Below are 21181 nucleotides of genomic sequence, written 5' to 3' on the forward strand. Positions count from 1 at the left end.
TCAAGTACAAATATTTATAGAATTTAATGGAAATTTCAGTAAAAGTTTCTATCACAAATAAAAGGTATTGGTTTTAAAAGTAAATGTTCATCCTTCCCATCTCCATATATCCCTTTAATTTAAGCCTCTGCAAATACTACTATAATAAGAATATTAACATTGAACATAAAACTGTTAATTCAAACAATATTTAGACATTCTTGTTTAAAAATAACTATATGTATTATCTGTACTATGCATACACATACTAATTTAACAGTAGTACAGGTTGAATTGGCCTCCCAAAGTCAACTTTTCCTACTTTTCGGAGGTTCTATATGCTTATTCTCTGCCACTGTAGGAGGGTAAAAACCTAAGGCAATAATCGTAGTGAACACAAAAAAATGTCTTTTCACTGAAAGCTAAAAAACTTGTCCTTTGACTGCTACCAGATGAAGTATTTCATTTCTGAACTCTGCAGTAAGTTTCATACTGAACAGAACTAATATAAAAAAATAACCACACAAATATATTTTTGAACGCAAATTATTCCCTTTTAAAAATCTTCAGATTCACAACATACACAACTTTTCACCAATTTGTCAAAATCAGTTGTTAAAAAAATTAAAAGCCTGCTTCCGTAGGTAGCTTCATTTGGTAAAGTTTATATGGGCTCACTTTTATTGGAAGTATTTGCTATGACAGTATTTAACAATACTTGTATGTTTAAAAACATGTATAAATTCACTGGCATACTGAGATACAACCCTTTGCACACAACCAAAAATCATTGACAGCCAGCCAGAATCACTGAAGAAGCTAATTACACTATTCCAGTATTTACATAAACAGATATAACAGTTGTATCACTGTACTTTAATACCAGCTTTTTAATTTCTTACCAATATTGGCAAGCAATTACATACGTTGGGTGGCTTAAATCAACACAGACAAAACTGGGATGTCCTGACAACATGAACAATAACTATAGAGTTTAGAATTTTAACTAATATACTGTGTGCTCTTTAAAACTGTATTTTTAAAAATTCACTTTGTAATCAACATACCTAATAATTTACTAAATAATTAAAATACCCCTATTTCAATAATTTGAGACATAATTTAAAGAGCTTATTTAGCAATCACATAAAGTTTACCTGCTGCTTCATTATCTTTATCTGCTCCTTTTGCTTTCGCTTTTCTTCAGCTGCCATAATAGCTAACAAACAAAAAATTAGTATCAGCAGAACATGACAAGAGACAGGTAACTTTTCATTAATACTTTTCAAAATAATCTGCTAGCATGCACAAACTTTCACAAGTAATACTTACCTTGCTGTTTTTTCGCTTCTTTGGCAGCTCGAGCTTGTTCCTGCTTCTGGAGTTTTCTCAGTAGCTTTATCTGCGCTGCTTGCCTAGCTATTTCTGTTACAAAAAGAAAATACTAAGTTCATAAAAACAGTGCTGTCCAACAATAAAGACACAACTCCTATTCCAGACATTTGCATGAGGTAAAGATGGAGAAAACAGTGGATTTGTTTTGCACACATTTATCTTGACAACATTTCACTATCAACTACTTTTAGTGGTATCTCATGTATCAGTAACTACATCAACAGCGCAAATGAACATGGATACTTTCTACATAAAAGAAAATGCTATTTTTTGAGGAAAAAAATATCTATTAAGCAATAGCATCGGGCCAATAACGCTGCTTCATTTAAAAACTTGTTTCTTCTTTCTTTTTAAAGCAGAAAACATTTGTCTCAGAGTACTAAATCAACATTTTATTCCGAAAGCATGGAATTACTGTTTTCCTTACAAGTCACTTCATGTAATTATCTAATCCTTTTTTAACAATGCAGTAAGAGCACACTCATCTGGGTCACGCTTCTATTTACTGTGGCTACCTACCAGCCTTCTGCTAATTACTAACTGCCTGAAGCATTCTACTACGTTAAGTGAGAATATTTATGAAATTTGGATGAACTGTTCATGGACACACTGATACAAGACAGCTGTAGGAAGGATTTTCTGAACGTTGAATTCAGCTTGCTACTCAAAGGACTGAGGTCCAGCACCTCTTCGATAGCATTCTCCAAAATACTGTAAGCTTCTGGTGCAACAACCAAGAGGCAAGCAGACATATGGAAAATCCATGTATGGATAAGATGATGCTGTAGATAGCAAGAGTAGTATAAACAGGTATACGACAACGGGGAAAACTTCAGGGCCAAGGGGAAAACACACAGAAGGAAAAGTTACACCTTAATCAAAAGATAACCAGTAGCTGGAAATTAGAATTTACATTATAGAGGAGAACTTAAAACTATGAACTACATGGAAAGGCCAACAGATGCAGAGCACAGCTTAGTCTGAACTGACACAACCCACAAGGAAGATGTGGTTAATGTTCAGCATGCTTTTGAAAAGCACAGATGGGAAACAAACACCTATTCGGCAAAAAACAGGGACGACAAATCAGACCACCTGTACTTCCATTAAATTAGTATGTGCTGTATCGAGCAAAATTTAAGGGCTTCTAAATCAAGCCAAGAAATCTAAAAAGAAATTAGGGAAACTAGAGCTCTTGGTATCAAATGTAATCCAGATGTAATGGACATCTCACGGACACAGTTGAAGGATAATTAATAATACATGGTGTTGCCAGGTACCAACGTTACAGGAATATCAGAATGAGATGTACTGGCAGAAGACCAGCTTTCTATGCAACGTGCAATATCAAGTCACACAGCATAAAAACAATGACTGAAAAAACATCTATGTAGACCATTTGGTGGAACCCTAAAAGAAACTCTACAAAAGCAGTCTTCAAGCATGCATACTTCAAGTGAACAACCTAGAAGCAGTTTAAAAAAAAAATGTAGACTTGTCCAGGTAAATACCGAGCCACATTTAAAAAAGGAAAAAGGTATTCCATGTGTGGCTCTTCAGAAAAAGAGGCCGTCATAGGAAAGCAGTGAGCATGTAAAAAATGAAAAGCTTGTTCAAATAAGAACAGGAAAGCCTATGACACACCAAACTTAAAGAGTGGGTTAGAAAGGCTAAGAAAGAATTTGAAGAGCACCTTGCAAAGGATGCCTGAGCAGACAGTAAAAGATCTTTACATACATCACAACAGGAAGCCAGAAATGCAAACAGTGGGACGTAGCGATGAACAGGATAGAAAGAAGAGCCTTAGGAAAAAAGATTACTCCATTCCTTGTACCAGTCTCTACTGCTGAAGATGCTGGGTAGATTCCCCTACTCAGTGCATCGTCTACAGCAGACAGGTCAGAAGAGCTAGATGAATTTGAGGTAAATATAAAAGAAGTACTAGATCAAGAAGGTAAGTCAGATGTTAACAGGTCACCAGGACGGGACAGAGTAAGCTGAGAAATCTGAAGGAACACTAACATGAAACCATAGAGACACTGGTCTGGATGTTTACCGTACTATTAAAAAGAGCCACTGTGTCATAGGATTGGTGAGTCCCATTAACCAAAAAAAAGGGCTCTAGCAGAAGTCTTGGAAACTGCAGATCAGTTAATCTGATTTTCCTTTCCTGTTGAGGTGGTAGTCTTATTGTATGTATTATGTCTTGTATATACTTATGGAGTACATTATAAAACGCCAACAGTTCAGGCAGTCAGCATGGCTTCTACTAAGAGAAATTCTGCGTAATTTCGGGTTTCAATGAGCGTGTCAGTTCAGGGAGATAAAGAGAATCTAATGGACCTCATGTATTTGGAATTTCAGAAAGTATCTGACTAGGTTCTAAGTCAAACATTATTAATAAAACTAAGCTGTTATGCCATTGAAGGAAAGCTTCACAGACTGAAAGCTCTTCAAATGATAGCAGGCAAAGGGCTGAGATCAGCTGTCACCTCTTCTGATGAAGAAGAGTTAGTAGAGGGTTTCTTCACAAATGAACGTTAGAACCAGCTTTATTTAATATCTTTTTTCATCAATGAAACCTGTAAAGGGGACTGCAAAGTTAAATCCCAAAATGTGAAGATGATATTAAGCATTCTGGAAAATCCAAGGCTGTGCTGACAGCAAGGAACTCTGGAAGAGCCCTGCAAAACAGTAGGCAAAGGTAGCAGAGGAGCTTCATCATATATAAATGTACGGTAATATACCTAGAAAGGAAATACTGAGATTAGAGGCCACATAAGAGGATCAAAGGGGTGGGACAACTACCTTCTGAGTAAAGACTAAAAATACTTGGGCTCTTCAGTTTAGAGAGGAGAAGACTAAGGACAGAGAGGATCAAGGTCTGCAAAATCATCAAGGTGGTGGATAACATAAATTGGAGAACTGTTATTCTCCAAACTCCGCAATAATGTAACTAGGGAACACCCGCTGACAGTAACAGAAGATAATTTTTAAAAAATGAAAACAGTCCAGTAGTTAGCAGACTTCTGGAACTTGTTGCCACAGCAGGCTGGTAGAGCAAACATTGTCAGGAGGTTAAAAAACAAAGAATAGGCTAACTCACGGGCAACAGTTCCATTCACGGAAAATAAATAGAGCAAGAAAAAACATGCTCTACAACACCATTCATAAAACACCTCAGAATGCCACAGTGCATGTATGAGGAAATAAATGGACCAAGAAGTGATCAGGTTCACATGCTTTCTCCAAGCAGCATCTCCTATGGCCACTACTGGAGACAGAGCTCTGCACTAGATGAATCTCTGGGCTGAGCCACTGAGACATTTCTTATGTTCTCATGAGGGGACAAAAGCACCAAGGTAGATATGAACGTACATAACATCAAATACTATACATTCTGAATCTTCTTGTATATATAGACCGTATGTTTTTGTTCATTTTATTAAATGCTACAGTGTGTGGTGGGAAAATAGACACGGGAGAGTGCTCCTAAATACTTCCCCCCCAACCCTTACAGTGACCAGTATAGGGAAAGGGAAGATACACAATAAAGCAAAATGGCTTAGTGACCAGGGCTTATCTCTTCCCACTAAGAAGAAAAGACTTCTGGAACCAGTTACTGTCTCTCAACAATAAATACACAGCCTCGCAGCAAATGCTACAAAGCTTCAGCAGTTGACACAGTTTCCCAATTCTCCAACTGAACAAAAGGTGGTGGTGACCTTAACACACAGGTAAAACAGCTGTGCCACATTACAAGACATACTATGTGCTAAGGTGTTTCTAAAACTGCCTTCTCTCTGTCCATGTGTCCAAAGCATTAAATATGCCTTAAATATATCTACACAGAACAGTACTCTGTGCAGGCAACAAGGGAAAAAGATGTAAAGAATCGCACCAAGGCAGATATTAAAGGCAGCACATGTACTGTTAGCAAGGACATTATGCCAAATACAAGGTAGCTACCCAAACATGTCCATCCACAGTCAGCACATGAAAGAATACTTAAGTCTTAAATTAAAACAAACATCCTACTCCTGGGCTCTAAGAATTTTTCATATTGGATTAGGTGCATTCAGAAAATATGAAACAGCTATGGACTGAAGAACTGGAATTCAAAAGACATGTACCTGATGCTCATTTAAAACCAGGCCCTCATGCTTTTGATATGCAGTAGTATCTGATATCATGAAAGTTCTACTGTCAACATTGGTACCACTTATTATAGGATCCTATTCAACTTTATAGGCATTTAAATCTTGTCACTATCAGGGATTTCACAAGAAAAGTATTTCCCCTGTAACAGCCACAAGCTTCACAGAAATGCTAACTTCAGTGGTTCTTAATTTCAATTTCAAATTCTAGGTCCGCTGTTGTTTGAGCCAATACAGAGGAAAACAAAGATCTGTTAATTTTTGCCAATTTAAAAAATACATTAGTGGTAACCAGATTATTGGATGTCTGCTTTTTTAAATTATAAATATAAATCTAAAAAAAGTAACTATAGAGGAAGCTCTTAGACACACATTTACACACACACTTCTTCCTTTAACCATCTATACATTTACTGATCTTGAAAAAGAAAAAGGCTTCAATAAAAGCATGTAACAAATTTCCAAAATAAAATGTTGTATACTAATATCCTAGTGAAACACATCACTCCTCTTTAGAAAAAGCATTAACTCTCTATATACCAATACCCTCTCTCCATGAAAACAGTAACATACTTCTTACCTTGAGCCTGGAGCTTTCTTAAAAGCTTTGCATCGGTGTTGTCTAGAAATTCAGTGCTACCAACATTCGGAGGTCGGCCTTTGCGTCGTCTCATTCTTGACTCCTCTCTAGAGTGCTGTCTGTCCGGATTTGGTGGTCGTCCTCTACGCCCTTCCATAGCTCTGATACGGGGAATGACTTCCTCTTCCTTCAGAAGACACCACTGCACACCCTTTTAATTGACAGATTTCACAGACAGGTATTATAAACACAGATTTAAAAAAAGGAAAAATAAATCTAAGACACTTGAGAACATGAACAGCAAAATATTTTTTTTTCACCCCAAGTAAGTTATATATATAAAATATGAGAGAGTTGTGATGTACTATTTGGGTAGTACGATGTTTTGATGATGCACAGAAGCTCTATATTGAGTGGTTATCACTACAAACTTCTGTAAATTGTACTGCTATGCAAGATTTTGAAGACTATTCAGTGACATACACAGTTATTACTTAGCAGGTATGCCACTACTGTGTTATTTTTATTTATTTCTGACCAAATCGCTTATTGCTCAACCCTTTTTAAAAGGTGAAACAGATTCATCGTTGTTATTATGTGAAGTGAAAAATAACTACTCTGCTTTCACATAATCCACTGCTCAACATGAATGAAAAAATGTGTCAAGTTCTCCCCTCATCCACTGCAACAAAATTAATTTCTGTGCCAACCTGAAGCAATCAAAAGTTTTTAACTTTTAAGAATCCATCTATCTAAACTAGAAGTTATATTAGCTATACTCTCTAACTAAACAAAGTATGCAGCAATACATTCAAGCCTTTCTTTCACTATTACTACTGTTTTTAACAGAATCTCAAAAACAAATGCTGAAATACTTTGTTAATACAAATACCCAAGTTAGTCCTCACACAGAAATAGCTTTACATTAAGTGATAAAAAATAGAGTTTATTACGTCTACCGAGCAGAACAGGAGCACAATCTATCTGATCCTGTTTGATTGAACATGAGTATTTCAAAATTGTAACATCCTTTCCCATTTTCTGAAGTTTTTGAAAAATGCGGGGGAAAAAATGTAAGCTAAGTATCCTTCGGGACTACTCCATAATTCCCCTTAAAAAGGTTTGTAAAAGATTTTGAAAATGTCTGCTAAAGCAAGAATTAAAGTTGGTAACTTATAAAACACACTAATTAAATATCTGTTCAGAAAAAAATACATTTGCATTACCAAAGTTTTCACATTTATATGTACATAAAAACTGAAATCAAATTAGCTGTACCATAAAATACATTTTTTTTTATTTGCTTACTCTGAAAATTTATCTTTTAATTCTTTCTACTCATTCTTCATAGATTCGACAAATGAAATGACATTTTGCTAATGAAACATTCACATTCCAAGGAAGCTATCAGTATCTACAAAGATAACTGGGAGTGATCCACGCTTGAAAAAAAGGTAAGACTATCCCAAGAGTACATCTCACACTTACTTTACAGACATTCCAAAGGACTTTGTTATTAGCTATGTTCCTAAAAACAAGCTGTTCAGAATCATGACCATATCACTATGTGTACAACGCATCATCACTAAGGACTTTTTAATCCAAAATAGTTACCTCTACCACTTAAACAGAAGTTAATTCATCTTCTGTCTTTAAGAGTACTACTTAGGCGTACACTTACATTTCACTGTCTGGTACCCGACTTACAATTTATTATGGGTTCAGTTTGTAGAGCAATGTAAGCTAGATTTACTACTGTACTTAACACCTACACCAGCCTCCAACCTAGGAAATCTTATCCCACAAACTGCAAGTGCTGCGTTGGGGGCGGGGGGGAGGCAAAATAGAATTCAAAGAAAAGGAGGAGAAGCAGCCATAGTTCAAGAAGTACTTTAGGTCCTGCAATGGAGATTGCTCTTCCTCTGTATTTGTATTTTCTATGGTTAATGATACTAACGATAACAAATATGTGGAAAAGAAAGAGAGGTCTACAAGATCATTAGTGCCGCAGAGACTATGGATGTGTGTTACATTTTTCTAATGCCTCCCAAGAGAGCAACTAGAGGCCATCAAATGAAGCTAGCAGAAGGTTTAATAAGCAAAAGGAGCTGGTGTTTCAAGGAATGGGGAAAAGACTGTTTAATGTCCTGCCAAAGGACATTGTGGATGCAACAAGTTTCCACAAGCTTATGGGAGGACAAGACAAAAATAGTCCAGAACAGATCCATTCACAGTTAAGCAGGAGTTAATTGACCATCTATATTTTGTGCTCATATACCTTTTAAAATCTGACCGAAAATACATTTCTATTAAAAGAATGTACAATCTGATATTCTGTGGATTTTCAATATTCCAAAGAAAAAATATGGGGGCTGTCCCCAACATAGGAGAATCAGGGGCTTCCATAAAATCTAAGCTTCACTACACAAACATTAGAGAAAAACCAGGAATAACACTGTGAAATGTTGTGGTTTAGTGTTGAAATTAATCAAAATAAGAACTTAATTCAATTTCTCACCTTCAGGCATCTACCACCTATTGCAATACCGTACTGTAATCAGGACATTTGCCAAAAAGGCACCAGATAAGGATGTGTGGAAGCAGAATCAAGCTCGAAGCCTCTTAACCAAACTAATGAACAAAACCATAGGCACTTCGCAAGAAGCAGACATCCTCATTAATTTCAGTTTAGATTTGTGAGGAAAAGTTAACAACAAAGCTTTCTAAATTGAATTACAGAATTCAGAATAGGACAAACATTTTAAATTCCAGTTTCTAGAAAAGGAAGCAAATAATTCCTACTACATTACAAATGCGTATGACAGCCGATTTTATAGTTGGCTGTTCTGTATGGTATTTCTATTGCATCTGTAATAAACATTTTAGACTTCTAAATATTTATTCACAGCATAAGTCTCTTAAGTAAACAACAGTAAGCTTAAGAATTGGCTTAAAAGAGGTAGACTTCATGCCTTATAAAGATGCACTGCATTTGTTCTGAGGCGGCACCATAATCAGATAATCTGAGAAAGACTAACGTACATAGGAGTTACTTCACACTAAGGAGATGCCAAGAAGTACTTTAAGGAGATGGCAAAAAGTATTTCAAGCACTTTCCTCCTTTCCTGTATCTGAATTCAGCTGCCTTCTTAGGCAAGCATTCAGACTCGGGGGGGGGGGGGGGGGGGGGGGGGGGGCCGCGGGGGCGGGACACGGGGACGGGACACAAAACAAAACAAAACAAACACACCACCAACCAACATTATTTTTATATTTACGCAAAATCTTATTGGGGTAAAAAGTGCATGCTATGTTTACCATGACCTAATGATTACTCCCAGAGAGCTAAATCCACGTTAAAAAGTCTGTATTTTGGCCTTACTGGTATTTCACTTTCAACTAAAACGGGTATGAATGGAGCTGCGTGAAGAGTCAAGTTTTCTCTAACTATATAATGACCCTGCGAAGGGAAGGGCTGAGAGCTGGGACTGCTCAGCCTGGAGAAGAGAAGGTGCAGGGGGATCTCATCAATGTGTATAAATACCTGGAGGGAGGGTGCAGAGAGGATGGAGCCAGGCTCTTTTCGGAGGTGCCCAGCGACAGGATAAGGGGCAACGGGCACAAACTGAAGCATCAGGAAACACTTTGTCACCGTGACGGTGACTGAGAACTGGCCCAGGTGGCCCAGGGAGGTGGTGGAGTCTCCCACCTTAGAGATTTTCAACAGCTGTCTGGACATCATCCTGGGTAACTGGCTCTAGGTGACCCTTCTTGAGCAGGCGGGGTTTGGACAAGGTGACCTCCAGAGGTCCCTTCCAACCTCAACCACTCTGTGATTCTGTGATGGATACTCTTGCTGTTACATATGAAACAAAGCCAGCGAGATGCAATCTTAGGGCACAGCTCAGCATCACTCCACAACACACTCTTCCACCTACTATTTGACATGGTATTCCTATCCATATTACTAGAACTCATAAGGACCCGTGTCCTCTCCATCACCCCAAATCACATTCACACTGATCTTTCTAAAGCACAGCAGTTTAGAGCCTCCAGGTCCTGTTACTGAATTTCCACATTTGCCAAACTTCAAACATTCCTCTAATCCTACTATTTCAGGGCCCACTTCTGCCAGATATGCTTCTCTGTTAAAGCAGTTAGTCACTGCCTTGAATAACCCATAATATCCGGTTGCTTGTGCACCAGCAGAGAGAGAAACACAGGTGCTATCAGAAGCAAGGAATCCACATGCTTTTGGTTTGCTATAGGTAATTCTTTAACACATACTGATTTAGCCCTTAGATAATTTTCTTCGTATCTTGTTCCATCTTTGAGCTTTGTGAAACTTACCCAATCACTGGATGCATGTCATGTAATTTTACTTATCCTTTTGTGGTTTATCTACACAAAGGCTAACTGTGACCATGGTAAAGCATAACTAGCATTCCTTCCCATAAAAATCTCATGCTTCAGGAAGCTCAGGCTGTATTCTCCATACATGAAACAGTTGTATTTAAACACATATTTTATATACATTATGCACACGCATACATGAAAATAGTGTGATTTAATGCATACACATAAATTACTATCAATATTAGGTTTATACAGTAAAGGAAGAAAGAGAGTTTTAGTCAGAAATATCTGAACACCGACTACGATAAAATATGTAGCTCAGAGTTCTTTCATACTAGATAAATCCAGGCTCAGAGCTGATCATAAGGCATGCCGAACTCCTGCAACCTCCTCATAAAATCACTGAGAGGAGCAGTTATCAACACTGCCCAGGATCAAGCTCTCAGCATCTCACTATCACTACTATTAAGAAATACGCACAATTTTTAGAACGAATTAGCTAAAAACAGACAATGCTTCAGACTGTAGCAAAAATTACTTCACCTAAATTTAAGTTAATGTTCCTCGGATCAAAGACTTTACTTTTTAAAAAGTGGATACCTGCGGTCCATCTCTGGCTTCATAGAAGTCACCCACTCCTATTTTTGCACTGAAGCTGAAATTGTCCCTTGAGATATCCATTATTCCATTTCTGCTGAGATACTGAAAAAATCACATATTTTTCCACTTCAGCTTGTAAATAATTACAACCCAGCTTTGATGTACAGCTAACTTTGTGAGTGTAATGTTTTGCATATTCTATCAAAGGGATATGCATTTATAGGAGATCAAATCAGTAACAGACTGAGACACATTATGCCTCACATCATCCGACATTTTGAAATAAGTATCTTTATTGAAGGGGAAAAAATGGCATTTTTTAATTGCAAGCATGCTTAGTAGCATTAGAACACAGAAGTTAAAAAAAGGAATGTACCTTTACTACTTCAGGATACTGTCGCAGCTTCTTTCCACAGGGTGCAAAATATGCTACTTCTCCTTGAAGACGACCACCGAAGTTTCTTATTCGAGTTTCTCTTTGCCAGCTAGAGTAATATGAAATAGTTGCATACAACAATACACTTTTTAAAAAACAAGTAATTAATGTCAATTTAAGATTTTTACATAAAAGGGAAAAGGCACATACCTAAAATGTGACAAGAGTATCATAAATCAAATAGGCAAAACCAGAAACTGTTATTATGTAGATTGTCCAAACTCTTGACTATATGTGGATTTATTTGTATCAAGCTACTTACATATTACCAGATTTTAAACAGCTTAGAACTATATTTCAGTGAGTTATTTGCAGTCTACACTGGCTCAGATCTAACCATCAGGATTAATTTCCAGTGGCAAAACTGCTAAGAGACAGGTCATGTTCGCAAAAGAGCGAGTTTGATGCACAAAAATTAATACATGAAATATGCTGACACTTTTTAAACAGATCCACAGTCACTGTGCGTTGGAAATCTAAATCATTGGAATCCTTTCCTTACTGTTCAGACTCAAAAATTTTTAAACTGTCATTTCTTTACCAACTGACTTTTGAAGGTATTCTCTCCCTTTAGGGAATATCAAGTATATACATAACCTACCCATATTCAAGAGGAACACGCAGCTCCCGTTCATCTGTTACTCTTCGTCTTTTTGAAATACCTAAAACAGAATTTCTGATTAACACTTAAGAGGATTTACAAAATGAAAACATGTTCCTAAAATATACTTTTTATCCTTATATCCCCAAACCAAAAAGATAAATCATTTTTACATTCTAGCCATTACATACCACAAGTACCAAGAAAATTAATGTAACTATTCTCCCTTTTGAAATACATTTTTCTCTAAGTTTCCTTTAACCTCTTCTAAAATTGTAAACAGAAGACAACCTAATTATGCCATACTGAACTGCTTGCCTTGTTTGGCTCTCTCCGATATTGCTAAAATAATTCCTTGCACACCTGTTTTTCTATATAAGACCATATTTAAATTTTTTCAGTACAGAAGATGAAAATGAAAACACTCTTTACTTTAAAAATCCATACATTATAATAGGCTCAGTCTTCAAAGAGCACTGTGTATAGATTGTGGTCAACTGCCAAAAGCAGAAGTTTCTCAAGATTATTCCAGTTTTTCGAAGTTCAAACAGATGATGTGTTTAGTGCTAGTCAAGAGACTGAATCAATAATATCATAGAGACACTTGCCAAGCATGGGGTTTTATAGAGTGCCAAAGGCTGATACTTTTCTCAAGCCTCTTCGACAGAACTGTAGGACATGAACTACGTACACAGACAAACTTTTGGAAGACACGTTTCTCAAAAAGGTAGTTTGGACCTTGTGTAAAGAATGTGACATTTCTCTTCCCCATGGGAATGAACATGAGATAGTGTCATTATCAGACTGAACCCTTGAAACTTGCTCCAACCTCGTACAGCCAGGAGGAGTGCCATATGGCGCAATGGCACAGGTTTCCAACTGAGAAGCCTGCACGATCTGGAAGCGATTGCTAAGAGTCCTCTACAGAAAGCACTGAGGAACTGCCCATGCTTGGATGCCAAACTTCTTGGGCACGTCTGCAGTCTTAAACTAAAATGACTGACTGTTACATTACTTCTAATAGTCACAGTGGAAGGAGGGAGATTGCTTGTCCAAATACAAGTGAATTGAAAAAAATGAGTTGTCCAGTGCAAAACAGATACAGAGAAGAGACACAAGACCTCTTCAGTGACTGACCAGCTTTAGGTAAAGTGGACAGAAAAATATTTTAATTGTATTACAGCGATTCTTATTAGGAAAAAGTACTACACCTAAAACAAGAACACAAAATTAATTTATTCTACCTTCCACCTCTGTAAACAGACAAAAATCTGCTACCGGCCTTTTCAAAGCATCATAAATCAACAGAGATTTCCGAGAAAAAAAAAAATTAAGTTTGTATTTTAACAATTTGGATTGCTCCTAATGCATGGAAATTCTTTTACAAACTGTGTGATTAACGGGCCTGTTTCTGGGAAAAATATGAAGCAGATCACGTTACACTGCTTCACAGTTAACACCCTTGATGACATAGAATGAAAATTCCTATTCCACTGAATCCAAATATAAAAACCAATTTACGAGTGGATGTCCCCATTTAAAATGTACTTACTTGCATGTTAATTAAATACCAAGTTTCTGATTCAAAGTAGTAAATATGTAATTTCATTTAATAGTTACCATGCAAATTGAGAAGTGTGACTTTCAAAAATGCATTCTTTTCTGTAGCAGTAGTGATTACTAAGTCTTACAAATTAGTCACCAAATGAAGGATTATAAACACTATAAAACACCAGCTAAATGCGAAATGTAATTTTCACGACCCTTTTACAAATAATTCCTTGCTTGTAATCCATAAATGCCACTGAGATTTTTTAAATAATAATGAATAAAGTTGTATTTTACCTAAATACAGTTATCGAATTTGTTGAAGAAGGGGCATAAATAGAAGACTCAGAATGCAAACTATAGTGCATAGAAATTAGAAATAAGTAAGAATAACTAGTTTATAATAAAATGGTAAATAACAAAGACTAAATAATGAAGAGTTTTAATGTAATAAATATCAGCTCTGGCTACTTCATCCTACCTTCTCTCAAATAATTATATAAGCTAAAATGTCCTGGACTAAGTGTAACGTTCAGGTCTTGAGAACTTGCAATTCTGCTGACTGATTTTCATGTCTGTTGCAAACACCCATGAAAAGATCACAGATTCACAGAATAGCCAAGGTTGAAAAGGACCTTAAAAGATTATCTGGTCCAACCTTTTGTGGAAAAGGGAGCCTAGATGAGATTATCTGGCACCCTGTCCAACTGCATCTTGAAAACCTCCAGCAACGGGGACTCTACCACATCCCTAGGGAGGCTGTTTCAGTAAATGATTGTTCTTACAGTAAAAAAATTTTCTTTCTTCTGTTGAGATGTAATTTGATACCAGTGTCTAAAATACTTTTGTAACTACTTTTACAACACTTGCCACTTAGATGTCACATTGTACTATAACAAAAGATATTCAGATACCACAGTGTGTACTTGGTGTAAGAGCAGACGGTGCTGTCCCAAGAAAAACCGCAGGCTGGGACTCAGGACATAAGGCAGCTGGCGCAGAGCTTGGGGTCTTTGCTACTTGGAGATTAAGTGGGGTGGAATGAGCTGCAAGACCAATGGAAGAGCTCTTCACAGAGGATGAAGTTTTATTCAGTTTCAGTGGAGTTTTTTCTCCCTCAGTGTCTGTATCCGATTCATCTTGATCTTTATCATCCTCATCATCTTCATCCTCAGACCCTTCTGTATCTGACTCAGAATTACTGTCAGACTCTGTTTAAAAAAAAGTGTGGCAAAAGGCACATTATGACTTGGTTACTAATGGCAAATATATTTAATTTCTAACACTTGCGAAGTCTTTTGTCTTATTAAATAAGAAGCTTTTCTGACTCAAATTTTTTTTATAACATCTCTTGAGTATAAATAGGAGGTTATAATTAACTACCTAAACTTTAAAATGACTACAACTATGGCAGCATAAAGTAATTCTGTATGATAATGCACTGTTGTTTCGGAAGGAATCCTTTGTTTTTCCACAAGGAGGTGAGAGACAGAAGCTGCAGTATTTTAAGAGATTGTTTGCCCTAGAATGAGCTACAGCTAAGACATCCCCGGTGAGCCAGGCAGCAGTTGAACACTACCGCAGGAAGGCACTTCACAGGTTGTGGTATCTAGCATGAAGAGGAAGCAAATGATGGAACTGGGTACAGGCTGAAAGGTGTCAGAATTGGAAGTGTTGCGATCTGGGCAAAGAAAGAGTTAGAGATACAGTAAAGGGCAGACAGCATAAGGAACTGAAGATAGGCTACAGCTGTGAGGAAAAAGGAGGATTAGTACAGGGTGTGTGGATGAGAAAGGGAAAGAGAATGATGAAGGTGGAGCTGGAGCCAAGGGATATCGGCACACAGGGGAGAAAGGAGTGACTGGGAATACAATCAACCCTTTAGAACAGGCCTTGCCTTTCCGAATTGCGTAAGAGCCTTTAAAATAGCAGTCTGAAAGCTATCTGTGAACACTGCAGCCCTTACAACTGTCCTGGTACTTTTCTCTGATCTTGCTCATTGACCACTGTGCTCCTGAATGAAGCCTAGAATCATGCTTTTCTTGCCACTCTTGACAATCTGAAGGCCTTTGTTTAGTCCCTCTCTGGTTGGGGAAGCCTGTTCTGCAGATGGGCTCTGCCTGCCGGAATAATTAACCATCAACCAGCCTGTTCTCTCCATCCCCCTCCTGGGTACCTTGCCGCATAAACAGTACACGAGCTGCTGGCTGGGTGATTGATCTGGAAGGTAGGTCTCCGACAGCCTTTCCAGAAGGTTGGAGCCATCTTACCAGGACAGCTGAAAGTATACTTGCCATACGACCAAGTGGCAGAATACCCGAAACATGATTTTGGATATGACACAATGGGGGACTGGGAGGACATGTGCTACTTTCCAGGATATCTGTAGGACAATGTGTGGGTCATGCTGCCCCAAAATTTCCTACCCCTATTTTAAAATACGGTGGGAAATGCACGTTTTCAACACTCAAAAAAAAAGTTTCTGTTTTTCCTATTAAAAAGGTTAAACCACCTGATTGGCTATCATCAGAATCATCATCTTCATCGTCCTCATCTTCATCTTCATCATCGTCGTCGTCGTCATTTGAGTCGTCAGAGTCCTTACTGCTGGGGGCATCTGAGTCTACCCCTCTGAACTGCTCCACCACCAGTTTTGCAGAATGAAGGCGGTGTTGTGTTTTTACTGCATTTACTGCATTATTGCTGACTGTTTTATCCTTGCCTGAACCAGGTAACACAGGAGAGGTAGAGGGCATAACAGGTGTCCGGTTACCAGTTGTTTTTTTCCCACATGAACTCAAGTTTACTGGCAAAGAAAAGGGGGCACTACTAGAAATGGCTACGCTTTCATTGATCTTGGTCTGGGATTTCAGTTTCGTAGTAAGTGCAAGAGGAGCCTCCTGGATGACGCTCTGAATGACTCCATTGGGTTGGTGATTACCTAAAAGTGCATTTGTCAGGAATGGATTAGAATGGTTGTTTTCCAAGGGTGTGAGTTTTTGATGAGCTGGTGAACTAGATGTTGGTTTGGGGCTTGACAAAGCTGCAATAACCTTCTTCAGGTTCTTAGATGATTCCTGTTTCTTTAGCTGTGCTGCTGGGAATGTCTGTTTATATTGTTCCTAAAGAAATAAGAAGACAGAGGAATAAAATGTGGATTTTCTGTTTTGGTTTTTTGTTTGTTTGTTTGTTTTTTGTTTGTTTTTATTATTCAGGCAGGTGAACTCTATGAAATCTTAAACATCTGCTAAGCTATTTCTCATAGGTCAAAAGTAGGTGCTAGCTACAACAGAAGAGATGAGTAACTACAAGTTATGTAAGTCTCGTGATTTTCACTGTAAATCAAGCAGGAAAAGACAAACCAAACTCAGGATGAAGCTGAGCTAAATTATGTACGGAAGCTTCTTCACTTGCTACATCGCTCTAGACAGGGATTTTCATAAAGGTATTAAGCATCTTGAAATAAGAAATGTTTAAAAAGACACTACTGTTATGTACTGGCATAGGAAATACCCATTTTTTACTCATTTCAGCATATAAAAATCTCATTAGTGAATGTAAAACTAGCTTTAGTAATTTGTTCTTTTTAAAGCACAAGGTAAATACAACACACCAATGGCTACAATACTATCAGAAAACCAAGAGAAAGCTCTTGGCATTAAAAAAAAATTAGGGGGGGGGGGGGCAGTATTACTCAGAAGTACTGCAATATGCTCATTTTTTTAACTCTGAAAAAATAGTACTTGAAAGTTCTTCAGGTAAAACTTAATCAGTAGTGGCTCAGAAATGTATGTAAAGCTTACACTGTCTTTAGTCTCAAGACTCTTCCAAGGAAAAAGAAAACACATCATCTTTGATGGAAAAAAATAATAGACTGGATAAAGATGGTACATTCTAAATAAATTTTTAAATATTAAGTCAAATACAATACCTTCTTGAAGTTACTAACATTTAAAACTGAATATGAAATTATGAAAACCTATAAAATAAATATTCACACAGTGCACGTTTCCAGTAAAAGTTTTAAAGAAATCAAACCACTAAATGGGTGATGTATTACCAGCTGAAGATTCATAACCTAAATCTGACAGCAGAAGCCTCTTCCAATGACAAAGATGTATGTTTTCATAATTATAATTTATTTATCCATTTCAGGTAAATTACTAGCTTATTTGAATTTTAGGAAGGAACTTGGAGTTGAAAGGAAAAATAGTGTTTCTCTTCTGGTTTAGGAATAAAAACTATGTACTAAAAATACTTTTCAGTGCTCACTGAGGATTGTGAGTTAGCTGTGAATCAGAGTTCAGTTTACTCTTCACCAATATTACTCAGTTTAAAACAAAGTTTGTTTTTAATAATGAAACTTGCCTTGGTAAATGTACTTTTTAATATATTTATTAATGCCTCAACGTTTCTAAAATGCTAGATTTTTATTCTGCTCTAATCCCCATTCAAATCTAACTGAACTGAAAATATGAAAATTCATCACTAGACACCATAATCACTATTAACAAAATAAACAAACCGAGAATCTACAAAGAATCTGGAACTGTTAAGACAGACACATGTAAACATATTGTAGAGTCCTGACCAGCAAAAAGGAACATCAAATTTATGGCTATGGCCACACTGAGTTTTAATAGCTATCAGTGCATAAATATCCTTCATCTTCAAAGAGCAAACAAAACCCAAGATTAAATCGAACATTTTTTTTAAAAAAGGCTTTCAATTACTTTTTTAAAAATCATTATTAAAATAGGTGATTTTAATTACTTTGATTTAAAACTATCCAACTTGAAACAAAGTGAAGCCATGCTTACATACTACTTATGGAAAGTATTAAATCAGTGTTCTGACTGAAACTAGGAGAAGCACAGGAAAAATATCCAGGCCAAACAATTTTCTCATGAGTACTTTTCTCATTTTGATATTGATTTTAGCTGCTTATTTTCCTTAAGAGATGCATGACAAAATCCTTTGCTTTCTTTGTACCCATTACTCTCACCAGTACACTGATTGCTTTCAGCAGAGCTGTAAAGTTTCACTACGTGATGAGCATGAAACTCAAGTTTGGCATTATGTGACAGTAAGTTGTGTATACAATTACATCATGTATACATTAGGGTATGCCTACATGTACATGCACCACCAAGTACATGACTTTTCTCCAAGATAAAAGTTATGGAATAGTTCAGGGCACTTGTAATGTATAGTGAATCATCTCTAAAATTGAAGTATAATACGTGCTGCTCTTCAATAAAAAAATTAATTAAAAAAAAAAAACCCATCACAGTTCAGAACATATACTATCCACACAATTTAGTTAATTTACATCATTCAGAAATCTATGTCAACTCTAAAAACACATTAAAAAACCATGATATGAAAATAAATATACATATGATTTTAAAACATTATATTTAAAAGAGCCTCATAGCACAATGTTGCATCTTGTTAAGCAGGCAACACAGGTTACAAATAATAAAAATACCAGTGATTTTTCACTCACCCGTTTGGATCTTACATCGCTGGTCAAAGAGATAGATTCTTCAGAGGTATTTTTATTCCCTGCTTTGAGTAGATCAGGGGAAGGAACTACGAGTTTTAAATAGGTTTCCTTTTTGGCTTGATGCACCAAAGACAAAGGTTTCACATTGGGAACCAATCCCGTAGACTGTATTACACTTGTGTGTTTGTTCACAGATTCCTCCTTTGCCTGAGAGCTTTGGAAAATAAACGGAAGCTGCTGTGACAAAACCTGAGGCTGCTTCTGCTGGGACTGGAATGATGAGTGAGTCTGGGAATCAGACACAAGAGGTATCTGCTGGTGTGTTCTTTTTTCTTGGGACTTTTCATGTGGTTTTTGTCCATCGGTTTTCATATCTGTTGCGCCACTATGCATTAGCACCTGCAAAATATGTATTTTTGAATGTTCATACTAGATCAGTTAAAGATCCTTTAGAAAAATGTACATTATCAGTCCCCATGAAACAATTATACTATTCTTGGCAGAGGATGAACAATAATAATTTTAAAATCAATCTTGTCATATATTTTATTGCTTTGTTTTTTTTTTTCCTCAGATAGCTTTAGTGTGTGAAGACAATGCTTAGTAGAGGAGTACTAAACCATGGTTGTTTTTAAATGTATTTTTGACTGTAAACCTAACAGGATACCCAAGATTCCAGTCTTGTTCTTCTATTGGCTACCAGGAAAAGTAACCACTCTACTAGGAAAAAGCAACTGCCAAAGCAATATCCATAGAAAGACACATTTCCAATACACTATCAGCGCACAGCACTTAAATTTCTTTATATTTCCCACTTTATACCAAAAGTAACAGTATAAATGTTAAACTCCTAGCCTGTAAAGAAAAACAAAACACACACATGCACGCACACAAAGGAAGCAAAGAAACCCCAGAAAACCCTGAAGCAAAACCAGAAAGAGTACTCTTAGCATTCGTTAATGTGTAGTTAAATAACTGCTCACTGGTACAAACATGAACAAATCAATTGTGCACAATAGCTTTCAGTGACAAGACTGTGAACAGCAGAGTGAGATATCCTACCTTGTTCTTGGTTTTGTGATGTGCTTCGTTTTCAGAATCAGATTCATCATCTTCACTCTCTTCAGCACTCTGGTCCTCCTCCTCCTCTTCATCCTCCTCTAGATCATCAGAGTCACTACTACTTATGCCTTCACTTGAGGTGTCTGAAGAGGAGCCCGAATCACTGTCACTGTTACTAGAGCTTTCCGCAGCTTTTTTTCTGGGCTTCTACCAGGAAGATGAATGCTCTATTAATGGTTCAGCTTTAATCTGCTATATCATCTTATTATTATGCATAATCTTTAAAACAAAGAACAGTAAGACTTTGGAGTAAAGTGATCTGAAATCCTTGAATACGACTGACTGTCTTTGCAGAAGACTAAAGAGAAAGAAGTGCTTCACAAGATGATGAAAATGAAAAACTGGTCACAAGGTTCCGCTGAAGTGTTTTTCTGACCACACGCACTGGCAGAACAGTTGGCATCACTACATTTCAAAGCAGTATATCAAATTTAGGCCTAGAAAATTGGCCTAGAACTCAGGTCTAGCTAACCTCCACAGAATGTACTGCTTCCAAAAAGATTTAAAACCAAAAGCTTTATTGGAAACTAACATAGAAAGAACAATACACATTAGATTCATCAATATGTTTCAATGACACATTCATTTACCTACATTACTTAACTTGTAAATTCACAGTATGCATTGTTCAGCAAATGTAACGTTTTGAGGACTGAAAATCAAATTGCTCATCAAATTGCTTCTGGGATTTGCTTCTGAAAAATGGACCAAAATCTGCTGAAATACTCTGACAACTATATTAAGTTTAAAGTATTGTAAAGAACAAATTTGCAGACCAGAATGGGAAAGTAAAGGAAGCAACACACAAGAATGTAGAAAAAGAAGAAAGGTGTAAAAAAACACAGAACTCCAAACATTGACACTGCAAGACCAGATTTTCAAGTGCAATGGATGAGGA

General features: G+C 36.9%; 1 protein-coding gene across 1 annotated transcript in view; it reads right to left on the reverse strand.

Moving 5' to 3' along the window:
* Positions 1 to 21181, reverse strand: part of BAZ2B (bromodomain adjacent to zinc finger domain 2B) — a 117324-nt gene that overhangs the window by 40285 nt on the left and 55858 nt on the right. Inside the window, exons 5-14 of the mRNA XM_082314673.1 lie at positions 20224 to 20430; positions 19162 to 19560; positions 16165 to 16774; positions 14567 to 14863; positions 12105 to 12165; positions 11444 to 11552; positions 11068 to 11169; positions 6112 to 6322; positions 1312 to 1404; positions 1137 to 1198 (exon numbers count right to left, since the gene is read on the reverse strand). Coding sequence (XP_082170799.1) covers positions 1137 to 1198; positions 1312 to 1404; positions 6112 to 6322; positions 11068 to 11169; positions 11444 to 11552; positions 12105 to 12165; positions 14567 to 14863; positions 16165 to 16774; positions 19162 to 19560; positions 20224 to 20430 — 2151 coding nt within the window. The remainder of the gene's footprint in view (positions 1 to 1136; positions 1199 to 1311; positions 1405 to 6111; positions 6323 to 11067; positions 11170 to 11443; positions 11553 to 12104; positions 12166 to 14566; positions 14864 to 16164; positions 16775 to 19161; positions 19561 to 20223; positions 20431 to 21181) is intronic.

Source organism: Platalea leucorodia (assembly GCF_965183815.1).
Source record: "Platalea leucorodia genome assembly, chromosome: 5".
In the NCBI taxonomy this organism is placed as follows: Eukaryota; Metazoa; Chordata; class Aves; order Pelecaniformes; family Threskiornithidae; genus Platalea; species Platalea leucorodia.